At 44.0% G+C, this 18,781-nt stretch overlaps 1 protein-coding gene across 1 annotated transcript in view; it reads left to right on the top strand.

Annotated features, from left to right (window-relative positions):
• LOC144494077 (glutamate receptor ionotropic, kainate 2) overlaps positions 1-18,781 on the top strand; it is a 481,311-nt gene that overhangs the window by 353,587 nt on the left and 108,943 nt on the right. The window contains exons 10-11 of the mRNA XM_078213654.1: positions 4,571-4,774; positions 10,092-10,315. Of these exons, the coding sequence (XP_078069780.1) occupies positions 4,571-4,774; positions 10,092-10,315 (428 nt within the window). The remainder of the gene's footprint in view (positions 1-4,570; positions 4,775-10,091; positions 10,316-18,781) is intronic.

The following is an 18,781-nucleotide window of genomic DNA, read 5'->3' as shown; positions in this document are numbered from 1 at the left end:
CATTTGGAGTACTGCGTCCAGTTCTGGTCACTGCACTACCAGAAGGACGTGGAGGCTTTAGAGAGAGCACAGAGAAGGTTTACCAGGATGTTGCCTGTTATGGAGGGTCTTAGCTATGAGGAGAGATTGGGTAAACTGGGCTTGTTCTCCCTGGAAAGACGGAGAATGAGGGGAGACCTAATAGAGGTGTACAAGATTATGAAGGGTATAGATAAGGTGAACAGTGGGAAGCTTTTTCCCAGGTTGGAGGTGACGATCACGAGGGGTCACGGGCTCAAGGTGAGAGGGGCGAGGTATAACTCAGACATCAGAGGGACGTTCTTTACACAGAGAGTGGTGGGGGCCTGGAATCCGCTGCCAAGTAGGGTGGTGGAGGCAGACACGCTGGTATCGTTTAAGACTTACCTGGATAGTCACATGAGCAGTCTGGGAATGGAGGGATACAAATGAATGGTCTAGTTGGACCAATGAGCGGCACAGGCTTGGAGGGCCGAAGGGCCTGTTTCCTGTGCTGTACTGTTCTTTGTTCTTGGCATTTATTGCAAAGGGCCCAGAGTATAAAAGTAGTGATGTGTTGTTACAATTGCATAAGGCATTGGTGAGACCACACTTGGAGTATTGTGTTCAGTTTTAGTCACCTTCTTTGAGGAAGGATATGGTGGCACTGGAAGTGATTCAGAAGAGGTTCACTCGATTGATTCCAGGTTTGATGGGGCTGTCGTATGAGGAGCAGTTGAGTAACTTGGCTTGTACTCGCTGGAGTACAGAAGAATGAGGGGGGATTTGATTGAGGTATATAAAATACTCAATGGGATTGTTGAATTAAATGTTAACCAAATGTTTTCCCTTGAAGAACAGTCTAGGACAAGAGGTCATAGTTGTAGAGTAAGAGGGGGGAGGTTCAAGACAGAGATAAGGAGAAGCTATGGAGCTCACTGCCCCAGAGTGCAGTGGATGCAGAATCAATCAATGGATTCAAGAAAAGGATAGATAGATATTTGATCAATAGCAGGATAAAGGGCTTTGGGAAAAGGCAGGGAAGTAGAGTCAGGATGCGATGGAGATCAGCCATGATCATATAGAAGGGTGGAGTTGCCTACTCGAATTGCCTAATCTCGCTCCTAATTCCTATGTTCCTATATCACCGCTTTAATGACTATAAAAGAATGAAAGTTTAAAAACACAGTATCACAGCTAATACCAATTTAAGAAAACCCATCAGTATTCCAAGTAATGCTTAACCTGAATTCCTGAGTGAATCAGCTGTTGGCAATGTTGGATAGAAAAGCTTTCTACTTTACGATATCCAACTCCTCAAAACCAGCCAAACATTGAAATGCTCTCCCAGTACTGCTCTACAATATTTCTAATGTTCTGAAAGGAAACTGGAGCCGTTCTCCCTTTCTAAACCACGTGCGGGATTTTCCGACTGCACCGCCCCAAGACCGGAAAATCCCACCCAAGGTCAACGGACTTTTGCTAGGTGTGTCCTTATTATTCTCTATTATTTAATTGTTGAAATGGTTTTATTATTCACACAGTAAGCCAGGTGATTGGTCATCATGCTTGAAAATATGCCTTCATATCTTTTGACAAAGGGTCGTCTGGACTCGAAACGTCAGCTCTTTTCTCTCCTTGCAGATGCTGCCAGACCTGCTGAGATTTTCCAGCATTTTCTCTTTTAGTTTCAGATTCCAGCATCCGCAGTAATTTGCCTTAATATCTTTCCTGTTTACCTCCAATTATTTCTATTTCTGTGGAAGTGATTTGAAACTTTTGATAGGAGAATATATTTTTAAAGTCTGTTTTTTCAATTGTGGAGGTAAGTTAGAAGAATGTCTTTTGATTAGATGATGATATCATCGTAAAACCTTTCAAAGTTCCTTTGAAAATCACTTTAGAGCTTTTTCTTAACTTTATCAAGTATGAAGAGAGCTTGAAAGGCCCTGGTGTTATATTATGTGTGGTTCACTTGAGGTCTGTTTAACACTTGGTGAAACCAAAGCTGTCAGAAAGTGCTGGCCATGTACATGCTTTAAAGCTTCTGGGTGAAAATAGCTATGCTTGAATATGTGTCCACTTTCTCAATTCTGAAGTATAATACTCTAAATGCATATTTATTCATTTCTCTCCTTCACAGCTTTGCTGTATGGACGTTTCTTGATTAGGCTTGGCTCTTTCACTGTCCCTGACATTCCAATTACAGCACACACTGCTATCTTATTGGAGTTATCTTTCCAATAATTTCCACCATGCAAAATGATTGTCTGTTTATATTTTTCAATTTTCCACAATGCCATGAAAGCATTTTGAAACTGTGCTTATGTGATGCTGGTGTTGAGAGTTGATGTCAATTCCAAACTCCTTTCTTTTACGAGGTGTGGGAGCCACTGGCTAGGCCAGCATTTATTGCCCATCCCTTGTTGCTCTTGATAAGGTGGTTACGCATTGCCTTCCTGAACTGCTACAGTCCCTGAGATGTAGGTACACTCACATTGCTGTTAGGGAGGGAATTCCAGGATTTTGACCCAGTGACAGTGAAGGAACAGCAATATATTTCTAAGTCAGGATGGTGAGTGACTTGGAGGGGAACCTCCAGGTGGTGGTGTTCCCAGGTATCTGCTGCTCTTGTCCTCCCAGATGGTAGTGGTCATGGGTCATGCTGCCTAAGGAACCTTGATGACCAAATTGATGGGCGATATAGCATATTGGTGAACTATCGCATTAATCTTGGGAATTTCAGGATAGCTGGCAGTTTCCTTTCCTCTCACGTGCACTCATGAGACTAAATGCATGAAGTAGCAAAGTGGTGCAGTGGGTTAAAAATTGGATCTGAAAACCAATGCGGGCTGCTAGATTGAAGGTCTGCTGGCTGGAGGGGTAATTATGTGCCATGAGTTTAAGCAGTCTCAATCTAATTTCTAGAAAAAGCACAAAATTGTCCCTAATTTGGCATTAATGGAAACCTCACTCAGAGTGATTACGTGAAAGTTGTTGCAGAAAATGGTGAAAATGTGACATTGTAAAGGACACTCTTCTGTAGTTGGGGCTCATAGATATTGTTGGAACAAAGTGAAGTGAAATTTCTTCAAAGTCTAGTCCTGCTTCATCAGAACTGTGAGTACTTGCCACTGCGACTGTACGACAGAAATAGAAAGCTCCTTTTCTAGAGTTGTGATTTTCCATTTTTAAGAAAAGGAAGGCTAGCTACTTCATGTTGACTTTAATGTGTACAAAATACCCCGTTGGTAACTTCAGTTTAACTAAAACAGGAACTCATACAACTGTATTAACAGTGGCACAGTGGGTGGCACTGCTGCCTCACAGTGCCAGGGACCCAGGTTCAATTCTGACCTCAAGCGACCGTCTGTGTGGAGTTTGCACGTTCTCCCAGTGGCTGTGTGAGTTTCCTCCGGGTGCTCTGGTTTCCTTCCACAGTCCAACGATATGCGGGTTAGGTTGATTGGCCATGCTAAATTGCCCCGTAGTGTCAGGGAGACTAGCAGGGTAAATACGTGGGGTTACGGGGGTAAGACCTGGGTGGGATTGTTGTCAGTGCAGGCTCAATGGACTGAATAGCCTCCTTCTCCTCTGTAGGGATTCAATGAATAGGTTCAAAGTAGATCCATCTTCATTGACTAGTAGTAAAAACAAAAACATTAGTTTATTTGGACACTTCTGCAGAATATAAGTTCGTCCTTGCATTTTTTTTTGCATGCTGAGATTCTGATCTTGCAAACACAGGGCACCAAGTAGCGGGCCATGCGCTCCCTCATGGCGTGTGAGTGAAAGTAGGGTGACGATGGATCCTAAACTTTTTTTGTCCACCCCGCCCCCCCCGATCTTTCAGCTTAATCAGACTGTTTATTTATCGGTGTTCATGAGGAGTTTGTGAGGAACCATATATATTTTACATGTTTTTTGAAATGACCTAAATTGCCACTGAAGCAGAAATGGAACAGTGATGGAAGAAGCCAAACGCAGTAAAGTTTGTACCATGTTCACATTAAAATTAATGCTTTCTGCAAGGAAGGAGGACTTCTGAGCTATTTATGTTCCTAATTGTCTTCATGTTTTATCTATTGACGTTTTTTGTTGATTTGCTGTTCAGTTTGGTGTGCGAGGCACAGAAATTATGTTCCCGATCAGTAAAAAGCTGAACTAAATACGCTGTCAGCTGGTAATCCTACCTAGGAGGTAATTCACCATGATTTTTATTTCTAATGTCTACCCGTCAAACACTTATTTTTTTTTTAGTAATTTCTGTCGCTTACTAATTTTAAATGCGAGGATTTACAAAAACAAAATATAAATGCATTTTATTCAATGGCTCTGATCTCAAATTAAAACCTTTTCCACAGCTCATAGTTCAGTTCCAGTAGCTCCCACTGCAGGGAATGCTAGACTTCAGGGAATACAAATAGAAGCCTTTCAAATGCATCTGCTCTGACTTGGGGTTTGTACTGATTAGCAGAGGGCGGTTTTGATGGATGTTATCTTTTGGATGTATTTGTCACTCGTGACATGTGAAGCCCTTGCATTGATTCCCTGCTGTTATCACCTTTCGCAGGAAGAGCCTTACGTGATGTTCAAAAAGTCAGATAAACCGCTCTATGGAAATAGTCGATTCGAGGGATTCTGCATTGACCTCCTCAAAGAGTTGTCCAATATCCTCGGGTTTACCTATGAGGTCAGGCTCGTGGACGATGGGAGATACGGAGTTCAGGATGAAAAAGGACAGTGGAATGGAATGGTCAGGGAACTGATGGATCATGTAAGTAGCTCACGCTTGGAATTATTTTTAATGCAGTAAATAAGGAAGACTTGTAATTCTGTTGTGCCTTTCACAGAGGCGGCACAGTGGCACAGTGGTTAGCACTGCTGCCTCACAGTGCCAGGGTCCCGGGTGCGATTCCTGGCTTGGGTCACTGTCTGTGTGGAGTTTGCACATTCTCCCCGTGTCTGCGTGGGTTTCTTCCAGGTGTTCCGGTTTCCTCTCACAGTCCAAAGATGTGCATGCGGGTTAGATGGATTGGCCATGCTAAATTGCCCCTTAGTCTCAGGAGGACTAGCTAGCATAAATGCATGGGGTTACAGGGATGGGGCCTGGGCGGGATTGCAGTCGGTGCAGACTCGATGGGCCGAATTACCTCCTTCTGCACTGTGGGATTCCATGATTCTGCATCTCTAGGATGTCTCAGAATGCTTTGCAACCAGTTAAATACTTGATAGGGTGGTTGCTGTTGTATTTTAGGAATGGTATCCGAGATGATCTTCATGATATTGGTCTAGGGAAGGGTAGGTGCCACAAAGGATATGCTATATATTTTCTGTCAGAGTGGGTGTCATAAACAATACATATCATCTCAGAACTGTTTGTATCGTGACGTTATAATGAGATACAGGGAAATGTAAAGAAGAATCACTTGATTGCAGGAGGCCACGTCAGATATTTTCTTTTTACATACTTCTAATTTCATGCTTGAAATGTCAGATTTTTTATTGTAACCTAAAGAGACAGTGTTCCCATGGTAACTGACCTGCAAGGTACTTTAGCATATTTTCAAGTTGGGGAGGATTCTGTGTTGTCATTGCACTGTCTATTGCATCTACCACTTCTATTGTGCTATTCTAAGCTGCTGATATTTACTCGGGGTCACAAAGTGAGTGGTGGGTGAGGGAATAATACACGGGTGCCTGCATTCAACAGGAATGAAAAGGCAAAATACTTCAGATGCCGCAGATCTGGAATAAAAACAGAAGATGAGTGGAAGTGCTCGGCTAGCCAGACAGCACCTGTGGGAAAAGAAAAGTTAATGGGTGGAATTTTCCGGTCACGCTCACCCCGAGACCAGAAATTCCTGCCCAAGACGGATAGCACAGAGGCAGAGTGGTTAAAACTGCTGCCTTACAGTGCCAGGGACCCAGGTTGAATTCCAGCCTTGGGTGACTGCCTGTTTAGAATTTGCACATTCTCCCTGTGTCTGCGTGGGTTTCTTCCGGGTGCTCCGGTTTCCTCCCACACTCCAAAGATGTATGTGGATTGGCCATGCTAAATTGCCCCTTAGATAGGGCCTGGGTGGAATTGTCGGTGCAGGCTCGATGGGCCGAATAGCCTGCTTCTGAACTGCAGGGATTCTATGAGGTCAACGGACCTTTAAATGGTCCGCCAAATTTTCTGCCCTGCCTACGTCGAACAGTGGAGCAGGCTCGAGGAGTTGAATGGCCTATTCCTGCTCCTATTTCTTATGATCTTGTGAACGGTGGGCAGAGTGGAATACTACGATGAGCACCAAGGAGAAGTACCTTAAGTACCATGTTATGAGAAGTGGCCGTTTTGCCAGTGCAGAACATTTCGCTTCAGCGCGACTTATTTTATGGTTAATGTCTGAAATAGGATTTTCGATAAGACTGATTCCATGCTGAGAAGGATTCGGATTTCCTGATTGTCAAACCGATTTCGACACCTGATCACAGGGACTTTAAAACATTAATCCGCTCGACATTTATCTGGTCTTAAAACGGCTGCTGTGTTCATTACAGCATTCATTAAAAGGATTTATCTTCCCTCTTTGAATGGTGCAACACTGTATGGACATTAGACGTTCCTGCTCACTGTTGATCCGGCATGATTTGAGAGAATTTCAAGGTTTTGTTTACTTGCGGATTGATTTTAATGTTTCTTGATGGCGCCTGTTCCAGTTGTAGCAAATTGAGGAGCGAAGTGCAATCAATGATACTTCTTTAAACTCAACGTTGAATTACATTGAGGACTGTTATTCTGGTTTGAGGAGTTCCAAGGCCATAAAGACAGCTGCTCAAGATGAGGGACAAAATACCATGATTATTATCAGCATTAGTTTGATGGAGGCCCTTCAAATTATGCTAATGTTCATAGGCACACAGTTGCTGATAGGCATCTTTTGAAAGTTCTTTATGCCAAAATAAATCTGTTAATTATGTATTAAGGAATGGACCAGGATGCATCAAGGAAACTTAAATGGTTCAGTATTTTCTTTAAAGTCTTTTTCAGTGGTTTCGAGTCAGGTTACTCAGAGGACTGGACTCTTCTTTAAAGTGCTTAGCGTTGCTAAGTTAATAAAAAATTGCGTCACTGTTAAATACTTCTGGAAATATTTTCTAATGGGAAGCAAAAGAATGAAAAGAGCATGCCCTGTTACAACGCCTGACTGCGCTAGATTGTGGAAGATCTAACAGAGATTTGAACTGTAAGCTAATCAGCACATGGCACAGTGGTTAGCATTGCTGCCTCACAGCACCAGGGACCTGGGTTCGATTCCCGGCTTGGGTCACTGTCTGTGCGGAGTCTCCGTGTTCTCCCCGTGTCTGCGTGGTTTCCTCCGGGTGCTCCAGTTTCCTCCCACAGTCTGAAAGGCATGCTGATTAGCTGCATTGGCCGTGCTAAATTCTCTCTCAATGTATCCGAACAGGCGCCATAGTGTGGTGACGAGGGGATTTTCACAGTAACTTCATTTCAGTGTGCCATCGTGCTGCCCTGGAAGGGCTGGCCTACTGAAAGTCACCCACTGCCCTTCCTGCCAAACCACGTCAACCCCACCTCTCCTGCAATCCCCATCCTGTGTCTCACCTCACATCATCACTCACCAGTGCCAGGGTCCCTCCTCGATCTTCGGCCTAGGTGTAGTACTGACAACAGCCACCACCTCCTCTGTGGCGCTGCGAGTTGCTGACCTCTGAATGATTGCAGCTCCAGGCAGGTGGGACTTCTGGCCCTGCAGTCCTGATACCTGGTGAAGGCCTGCCACTGCCCTCTCTGACCCACCAAATTAAGTGCCATTCAGGCAATTGGTATGAGAACGCAGGGCTCCTGCTGGCTGTTCACCAGCAGCCGAAACCCCCAATGAAAAGTCATCGACCTGAAAGTTCAACTCGTTCCTCTCTACAGATGTTGCCAGCTTGTGGAGCACTTCCAGCATTTTCTGTTTTAATATCTCAAATCAAGAGTAGTGCCTTTGACAACTGGCTCCAGGAAAGTATGGTCTCTATGATTGATAACTCAGGGATCATCTCAGACAAAGTAACAGTTAAGAAAGAGAGAAAAGGGAAGGGGCTGGGTGTGAAAGTAGACTTAAGCCTGAATTTTACACTTCCCTGCTGGCAGGTTCTGGCTGGGGGAAGGGTAGGGTGAGCATGCGATATCACAGATAGACTTCCCTCTGGGTTCCTGACCACCCCGACTTCTCAACAATCATACACTAGGACAGGTGAGGCCTGAAATGGGCCATCAGCCCTTATCCCAACTAAAGTCCTTAAGTGGCTAATTTTCAAACACTAAAACACCGCTTCTTGTTTAGCCTCAATTTGTAGACTAGTGGAAGAAGTTATTGGGCATGGGGGAAGCCCAACAATAACTGGGTTTAGGCTTCAGGTGGGAACGGGGTCAGCGCCCTCATCAGAAGCCCTCCTTTAACTTTAGTTTTATTTTATTCATTCATGGGACATGCGCATCACTTGCTGGCCAGCATTTATTGCCCATCCCTAGTTGCCCGAGGGCAGTTGAGAGTCAACCACATTGCTGTGGCTCTGGAGTCACATGTAGGTCAGACCAGGTAAGGACGGCAGATTTCCTTCCCTGAAGGACCTTAGTGAACCAGATGGGTTTTTCTGACAATCGACAATGGTTTCATGGTCATCAGTAGATTCTTAATTCCAGATATTTTTTATGGAATTCAAATTTCACCATCTGACATGGTGGGATTCAAACCCAGGTCCCCAGACCATTCGCTGAGCTTCTGGATTCATAGTCTAGTGATAATACTACTCGGGCATCGCCTCCCCTTTGTCACTCCCCTTAAGAAATCTGGTAACCATGGGACTTCCCTCCACGTTGGGCCTTTCCTCCAACACTCGAATCTCCCACTCTCCACTCCCACCTCAACATCCCCTACACTTCCTGCTCTGACATCCCCAAACCTTTCGATTCCAGGGGCTGCATGTAGTCCCAGTCCTGTCCACTGCAGCTTCTGATACCACGGGGATTAGAGAGTTGCTGACCAGTCAGATTGTGGCCATACTGTGTCAGAAGGGATGTGTTCCATGTTAACTCTTTGGCTGGAGGGACGGGAAACCCTGCTGTCCTAAAAATCCTGGCCAGTGTGTTGCTAACTCAGTCATCAGCCAAACGATTGAAAGTTCTATGCAAACTCTGACAAGCAAAATCAGGCTCATCTCAGATTACAATGAGGAAATGTATAGTCATGGCTATAGGTAGAGAGAAAGCAAGGACAGCATAGTAGGAGGGGAATGGGCTGCTGGCAACCCCTCGTCTAGAAGCAAAGTCAGCTTGGAGCTGACTATCCCCACATCGACTTGCTCCATATTGACACACTCCACATTGACTTCTTCCATGTCAGCCCACCTTGCGGCCATAACGCAGTGTGAGCGAGCTGAATGGGTTGCGACTGCTACCCCTCACTGTGGAGGAAGTCCAGCCTCTCAGTGCTGCTGGCCAATGGAATGCTTATCCATTCGACTGTCTGTAAAGAGAGGCGAATTCATATAACAGCTCATGAAACATCCCAGTAACTGGTTTACAGAGTAAGGGTTCAATGCAATGATCTGTGTGTCATGCCATTATTTATCTCGGTAAAAGGCAGATAAAGATTCACTCCAGGTTGATGAGTCCCCGAGGTCTTCTTAAGAAAGTAACTGGCGGCATTGGATCTGAGAAAATCCAAAACTGTAATGGTCACACTCACCGCTTGTAACTGTTTCCCATAACACTTTGCTAATAGTACCTATACTATAAAAGGGAAGTATCCTCTCATTCCTTGCATGCATAGCACATGAAATCCATTGCATATTTAATGAAACACACTGTAGAGGTTTTGTGGGAGGAATGGCTTAGACTTTCTCAATGTTTGGTATTGGCAACAATATTCATTGGTGCCCAATCCAAATGCCTCAAATTAATTAATGATGGCTACCACTCTGTTGGATTTGAAAATTTTTCAGTTCATTTTCTCGCAACCAATATTATGTTGTTACATTGGTTTGCCTCTATTGACATATTAACTGCATCTTCTCTCTTTCTCTATTTCTATTCACAGAAAGCTGATCTTGCAGTTGCACCCCTGACTATCACCTACGTCCGAGAGAAGGTCATTGACTTCTCAAAGCCGTTCATGACTCTGGGAATAAGTATTTTGTACCGAAAGCCCAACGGTACAAACCCTGGCGTTTTCTCCTTCCTGAATCCTCTCTCCCCTGATATCTGGATGTATATTCTGCTGGCTTACTTGGGTGTCAGTTGTGTGCTGTTTGTCATAGCCAGGTAACATGATGCCTTCAGTGAGTTTTGGCAATGCCACTATGTTTTTGCAAATGTTGTCAAAAGTCACTGATTTCTTTTTGTTGATTTTGTCCCCCTTTGTTTCAACACCTCTGTGCTGTCTTGTCATCTCCGTCTGAGGTAAACTCTTGCTAATACCGGGGAGGGAAAGTAACTGATTTTCAGAAAGACATTTTGACTGGGTTTCTGGTGTAGATAAGTATGTTAAACCAGCATCTCTTTTTTTAGTGCCCCTACTGTGCTGCTGACACCGTGTAAACGATGAATGCTGTCCAGAAGAAAAATGAAGGCAGTTAATTGAATTTTACACATTATACCGTTCCACTGCACACATGGTCTGAAGAATAGAAAATGTGGTTTCATAGAAAACATCTTAAGAAAGGCTATTAATTAGTCATAGCAGGGTTTTTTGTGTGGAACAGGCATAGTTGGAGAGAGATGGTAGTTTATCATGCAGCGCCGTAAATTAGGATAACTACGCACCCATCCCCCACTATTACCGACAAATGCTTTTCACCTTGCTTCAAATGCATGTTCTTGAACATGATGCAATTGCTGCAGTTATATACTGCGCCGGCCAGTGCAGTACTCTCTGCATTTTTAAGATTAATGTGAGTAAGGAGTTGTGATTTATACTATAGACTGACAAAAGCACAAAGGCCTGTCACAATATGCGCTAAAATGCACATGCGAGGGACTTGGGTATCACGAGTGTTCTTTGAGATCTTTTTACGGGCTTACAGTCAGTTCCGATGTGCTGAGTATTTGTTCCGTTGTTCTTGAAGTTTAGCAAAATAAGTACAGATAAGAAGAGAAAGGGAAATAGCAGAAAGTCTATCACCCGCACCTTTACATTTTGAACTGGTGTAATGGTTTGAACAAGTTTCTTTCGGGCTTTAAAAATTGGATTTTGCATCTAAATGAAGTAAAATGCTTTCCTGGAGATGATTATACCGGTTATGATGTTTGCCTTCACAGGCAACACTATATTGTCCGTTAGGCAGAAGGGGATTGATACTGAATCTGCAATACGACCACAGCATTCGATGGAACGACATTTAAGTTTATTTCAGGCTTGCCCGATGCACCCATCTTTAGTGTCAGTGGACGGGTGTATTTTTTTAAAGTTGCATTCAAAGTATTTCCCAGTACGTCGTGTATATTTAATTTCATAAAGGTGTCTCTCAGACATGAGGCTGGATGAAATTATCTGTCAAGAGGAACCACTTGTCTTGTCTGATTCGAGCTATATTTTGATTTGATTTGATTTATTATTGTCACATGTATTAACATACAGTGAAAAGTATTGTTTCTTGCGCGCTATACAGATAAAGCATACCGTTCATGGAGAAGGATTTGAGAGAGTGCAGAATGTAGTGTTTACAGTTATAGCTAGGGTGTTATGGCTTTAGCTAGTGTTACAGTTATAGCTCGGTCCAAAAATTAAACTTGAGCAGAAAACTTGAATGGTACCATGGCGAGCATGTTAACTGCTACAGTATATTTGGGATGTTCTTGATTTGCATTCCTTTGGTCTAAGATCAACTTAATGCAAGGTAGGTCCATTGAAAAGTTTGATGGCAGCAGGGAAGAAGCTGTTCTCGTGTCGGTTGGTACATGACCTCAGACTTTTGTATCATTTTCCCGATGGAAGAAATAGTTGGTTCTGTGATTTTCTGTAGGGTGAAAGGGGGAGGGCAAGATTTTGCTACAAGGTAGACATATTTCATCGCATAGAAAATAAGATTCTCAGTTAATTATTTCTCACTGCTGAAGTTAAAATATTCATCCTTCTCTACATGAGAGGAAGAAAGCAGTTGTTCATTGTTTTAAGGACAAAAAAACTGAACCATATGCAGACTTGATGTTATTGGAAACAAGTACTCCACTAATTCCAGCATTTCAATTGCCAGAATCAGATATGTACACTTACTTCTTGACCTCCAAATTCTGAGCCAGCTGTACAGTACATGGGGTACGAAATAGGAGTGTAGGATCTGACAGTGTGAGAACGAACATTTTGGACAGTAACATCATCTTTGAGATTATCCAAAAATTAAACTTGAGCAGAAAACTTGAATGGCACCATGGCAAGCATGTTAACTGTTACAGTTTTTTTGGGATGTTCTTGATTTGCATTCCTTTGGTCCAAATTCTTATTTCATATACCTACGTTGTGAAGTGCACTACATGATTTAGTGCCAACCCAGACTAGGCAACCTTATTGCCCAATGAAGACATTACAGAGAGCATTATCTGCCCTCACCTGGTGTCCAAACCTTCTTGAAATGACAGGTGACTAGTAGATAGAAAAAACAGCACTTGAATATTTCCCCCACCCCGTGCCCCCAGCCGCGTCACCTTCTTACCCAGAGTATTGTAACCTGGGACTTTCATGGTTGAGTTCAAATGACCAGTGCATTTATTAACTGCTGATTTGAAGTCAAATTGTATGAAAAGCTATAGGCTGCATCCTAAACCAGAAATATCCCAACTGAAGAATGTTGCAACCTGTCATTCGATTCATGCAGCAGTACCCTTGTCATTGACTCCATTCTCATCCCCGGCCACTGTCTCAAGCTTCTCTGGGCCAATTCAACCTCAAACTGAGTAACAATTCTGTGGACCACAGAAGGCAGCACTGGAATATTGATGAGATTGTGGAAGGAACGTTAAAAAAGTGGCGAAAGGAATTTAATGCCAGTAAATGTGAAATGGTGTGTTTTGGTAAAACAAGATAGAAGTGATAATAAAGTTTGGTGATGTGAAAGAACAAAGGAGGTTTAGGTTTGCAAGATGTTGAAAGCAGCACCTCTTGTGGATAAGATGAAAAAGAAAAGGAATGGAAAACTGGGTTTCATGGCAAGTGTATAGAAATTAAAAGTCGAGATGTAATGGTGACTCTGCACAAAATCTTAGAAAGACAGCAGTTGGAATAGTGTCTGCAGTTTTGGACCCCACTCCCACACTAACATAGGGAAGATGTTGAGACAATGGGAAAGGCAGAGTGCAGATTCATTAAGATGTCAACTGATGTAAGGAAGGACAAAAAACAAACATCAGGAACTTTTTTCAAATGTTGAGTGGTTTTCATCGGCATAGAGGAAATCAAGGGGTGATTTGATGGAGGTGTTTAAAATTATGAAGGCATGTGACAGAAGACATAGAAAGAGATTGTTTTCTGTGTTTGAGTGTGTCTGGAACAGAATGACAAATGAAATTAAATGTAAGAGATTTAGGAGTGAGCAAGATAAACATTTTTACACATACGAAATGCAATAACGGAGGTAGTGATTGAAGCAAACATCAGAGACATTTTATGGGGAGCAGGGATGGTGAAGGGAAGCATTGCTTCCCCTGAAAGGAAAGTCAGCTGGAAGGCTACATGCACTGAAGAAGCCCAACCCGCAGCCACTGCACGTTGTGGGGGCAGGCTAAATTGCTTACCAGTGAAACCTCTGCCCCTCAGTGGGAGGAAGTCTTGACCTTGGGAGCTGATCTCTATCAGTCCTGACAGCAGCACCAGGTGCTGCTGGGACTGCAGGAAGAAGCCCGAAGAAATCAAGGTTACCCAGAATAGCTAAATCCAGGGGTTTTCGGACAGGGAGCAATCCTAGAACCTGGTGGGAGGGTTGCAGGGTGGATGCAGGGGCATGGGGGTGTGGGGTGTTGAATTTCTGAGGACAGGTAGTGGAGAAGGAAGGGAGGGGGAGTGACATCTTGGGGGTGGCACCCCTGATTAGTGCAGTGCATCTCCTGAATGAGGTAACACCCCTTTCTTCCTGCCTTTTTTTAATGTAGCCCTTAAAAAAACCAACCTGGCCACTCCCACCAGACTACCCACTCAAACCCACATTTTGGTGCAGGCAGTGTATTATTCAGGTCAATCAGATTGTCAACATGCCTAATTGACCTTTTAACTATTCATTTAAATAGGGCAGGCAGGATGCCAATTTTGGCACCAGCATACCTCGCTTATTATGAGGACCGGCTCAGGAATGCTGGGAAAGTGGTGGGCTGGCCACTTGACCAATTGTAGATCCCCTTCCATCCTCCCCTACCGCACCGCCAAAAACCACTCAGCGGGAACTTGTTACATGCAGCCCTCTATTAACTATTAAGAATGGGTGTGTGACTGAAGGAAAGAGGAATAAAGTGAATATGAAACAAATTAAACTCATGGGAGTTGGGCTATTGTTGGTGTGGAGGACAAATATTCCATGTAATTTGCACCAGGGACAAGCCATCCAGCCCAATAGGTCAATGTTGATATTTATGCCCACACAAGCATTCTCCCACCATGCTCCAACACAACCTATCGATATATCCTTCTATTCCCTCCTCCCTATTGTATTTATCTAATTACCCCTCAAATGCCTTCATGATATTGGGATGAGCAACAAATGTTGACCTTGCAAATGATGTCACATCCCAGGGAAAAATATATTTTAAAAAATTCCTCAACTACTCCATGTGGGAGTGGGGACCTTCACTATTGGTTCACTTTCCCTAGCTATTGTATAAGATGCTGATTTGTATAAGATGCTGATGCCCCCTTTAGTGCAACAATATTATAAACGCAAAGTTGCCATAGTCCCAGATGACCATAGGCTAGAGCTAACTGGTGGTGATTTATCTGAGGACCACATCTCAGGTGAGAGGGCAAGGTTGAGATTAATCAAGGTCATGAATAACCTCAGCCACTACGGGAAGTGAACCCATGCTGTTGGAGTCACACCGCATCATGAACCAACTCATATTATCAACTAGAACAGACTAAGGCCAAGAAAGATGAGGCCAATTGAACTCTATAATCTAGCTTTATGTTGATAATTGTCTGCACTAAATTTCAGACAACCATTCCTCTTCCTCTTATTATTGGTCTTGTATTTGGTATTCTTATGAGTGCCCCCCCTAACATTCCTGGGCATGGGAAGGGAAGAATAAGCTTACTGCCCCGAGTGCACTGTAGTGACCCTGTGAATGGGCATACATGGCTGACATATGCTGACAGAGTTAAGGTTGAATGTGAGGGCTTGTGTCTGTGGAATAACCTTCCAGTGCCCCTTCTCCAGCCTGACTGATTAATAATGGCTACCTAGGCGAGGTGCCAGAAGGCCACTGCTGTGCCTAGACCATTTCCGCAGTATAGACCTCTACAATGCTAATTCATACTTAACACTCAGGGGCATAAAATCTCCTTATCAGATGACGAATTAACTAAATAATTTATTAAAGTGCGAGACAAATGCTCCCCTGGAGAAAGTCACTTTGGTTTAAATTTCATGTTGCAATCACTGACAGGATTGAGAAAGAGAAAAGAAAAAAAATTGAAACTTTAACTTTAGCAATTTGTCAAACGAGCTCTCTTTTCTTCAGCAGTTTTTCACAATTTTCAAAGACTGAACTGCATGAGACGCATTTCACGCTGGGCTGTCCCATCAATCAGAGTGAAGCTAATTCCGTGACAGTCCATTGCACACCACGATAATTCTTTCAGACGCTTAGCAAACAATGCTATCCGCAAGCAGTGGGGGTGTGAGTCTCCGCTGCTATTCAGTGCTGACCTGCCAATCTCCCCTGTGTCGGGACCGCCAACACGGCTGAGAACTTGCTCAGGCTTTTATTAGTATTGGGACCATGCTTCTGAGATGCTTACAGAGCCAATCAGCCTGCGGCTGGGCGGGCAAGACTCCGTGTTTCTACCATGGTGGATTTAAACCAAGTATCTGTGATCTCCAGAAGGCTTTTAAAAGAAGACCATAGTCAAGCTGACATCTTTCACATACTTAGGATCCAAGAAAATGGTTGACATCTAATAGGCAATTAATTGCTCACTTCTAGCTTCTGATATTGATCTTCTTCCTTGCTCCTTCTATGTTCCACTTAGTATTCTTTCCCCTTTATTGTATACTCTTTAAGGCCTGAATTTTCACCATATTAGATTGATTCAGCCACCCTTTACAAATGGAGAGTGGGTCCCAATTCTGGGATTCCCATTCCTGTAAAATATTGGGTGTTACTTTAAAGGGTGTGAGTGCAAAGCCTACTTTTGGCACTTCCGATCTGGCTGGACCTATTGCAGGGATCAAATGTAAACCCTTGAAACCACTTAACTTGTGTCAACAAACATTCTGAAATTGACCACAGGGATCAGAGAGACTGAACTGTCAATCACAATACTCCCTCTCGGGTGCATGTGTTTTCATATTTTAATCACTGTTTGGGCTCTCAGCCATGCCTCATTATGTATGCCTTTTAAGCAGGCCACCTCTGCACCCGGCAGCCCTTGTCGTTGCCTTTGCACCTTTTCCTGGATTGGCTGGCCCAAATCCAGCCTGCAACCTGCCCTTAGCAGGCACTTTCTGCAAGGTGGCGTGGCTGAGCTGGGAATGTTTCTGACTTCCCCTATCTGTCTTGATGATAAAAGTCCAGGCCTAAATTTCAGCTTCTTTCCTGCTGCTGTGTAAGTAGGCTGTGTGTTTAAGCCTCGCTCCAAGATCTGACTGCACAATCTAAGTTCAGTCCAGCAACAACCTTGTGCAACTCAGGTGTTTAACAGCCCAGTGGTGGACCATGGGATGAAGGGCCCCAGTGGTGGAAACCCTGTCTGCTGTGAGCTACTGGCAAACCAGAGGCGGGCAGCTCTTCTTTACTCAACAGCGTCATCACTGGGGAGATGGCTGCTGCCAGTACTGAGGGCTCAGATTGCCCAGATTTAATCAGGGTGGAAGTGGGAAATGGCGGCCTCCCCATCCACGTCCCTTCTGCCTAATTTAATGATTCCCTGCCACCATTTCCACTGTGGGTGAAGGCACAAGGTTCCACCACCCATCATGCCTGTGTCAGCTGAGAAGAGCAATCCAACCTAATCTCACTGTCCAGCTCTTGGTTTATAACTCTGTAGTTTACAATACTTCAAGCACATGACTACTTCATAAATGTAGCAAGGGTTTCTGCCTCTACCATACTCAAGCAATGAGTGCCAGACATCCACCACCCTCTGGGTGAACAATGTTTCTTCTCAACTTCCCGCCAATTACTTTAAATCTATGCCTCCTGCCTATTGATCTCACTGCTAAGGGAAATATGATTCTCATCCATTCTATCTATCACAGAATAACAGAATCCCTACACCACTTGGCCCATCGAACCTCCATGGACAAGAATCCCACCCAGGCCCTATTCCCATAACTCCATGTGTTTTCCCTAAATTAAACCCCCTGACATGAAAGAGCAATTTAGCATGGCCAATCCATGTAACCTGCACATCTTTGGACTGTGGGAGGAAACTGGAGCACCCGTAGGATACCCACACAGACACGGGGAGAACTCCGCACAGACAGTGACCCAAGCTGGGAATCGAACCTGAGTCCCTGGGGCTGTGTGCCACCGCGCCACCCTTAGGTCCCTCATTACTTTCAGCACCTCAATTAAATCACCCCTCAGTTGCCTCTATTCCACAGGAAACGCCTTCAGTCTATCCATTATTCCTTCAGAGCTGGAATTTTCCAATTCTGGCAACAGCCTGGTAAATATCTCTTCTGCACACTATTGCGATCACATCCTTCCGAGCACAAAATTATTTAGAAAAGATTCCATGACTCTCTGAGCTTATAAACATCCCATAACCAACACTAACAGATTAACTGGTCATCATTGCATTCCTGTTTACAGAAATTGAGGGGTTGGGACCACAATTGAGGAGTTGGGGCAGCACGGTGGTACAGTGGTTAGCATTGCTGCCTCACAGCGCCAAGGACCTGGGTTTGATTCCCAGCTTGGGTCACTGTGCGGCGTTCTTCCCGTGTTTGCGTGGGTTTCCTCTGGGTGTGCTGGTTTCCTCCCGCAGTCCGAAAGACTGGTTAGGTGCGTTGGCCGTGTTAAATTCTCCCTCAGTGTACCCGAACAGGCACCGGAGTGTGGCCAGGGGATTTTCACAGTAACTTCATTGCAGTGTTAATGTAAGCATACTTGTGACAAATAAATAAACAAGCAGAACAGCCATGATCATATTGATTGGAGGAACAGGCTCCAGTGGCCTACTCCTGCTCCTAATTTACATTTTTGTATGTACAGCACCATACCATCAACAGATTGCCTGTCATTTTTGCCTACACCTTTAAAGGGAATCAATTGGCTGTGATACACGTTGAGATATCTTGAAGATGTGAGAACTGATGAATAAATGAGATTTTTCTGGAGTTAGAACTTCTGGGTTGTGTAACGGACATTGGGGAAATTCCTGGCTTGGCCCACCTGCCTCAGGGTAAAGTGTGGTCAAGTGGCTTCCTTCTATTTTGTAAATGTCCATGGTTTTATGAAGTTATAAATGGTTTTTCAAGGGTGGGACTTTCATTGTGGGGAAGGTGGGGGGAAGTTGCAGGTTGTAGTTGGACCAGCCGAGCTGGAAGTCTGTTCAGAGGCAGTCACGGGGCTGATGTGTGC

This window comes from Mustelus asterias, chromosome 5 (genome assembly GCF_964213995.1).
Source record: "Mustelus asterias chromosome 5, sMusAst1.hap1.1, whole genome shotgun sequence".
In the NCBI taxonomy this organism is placed as follows: Eukaryota; Metazoa; Chordata; class Chondrichthyes; order Carcharhiniformes; family Triakidae; genus Mustelus; species Mustelus asterias.
The sequence above is the reverse complement of the archived record's forward strand: the minus strand, read 5'-3'. Positions and strand labels throughout refer to the sequence as shown.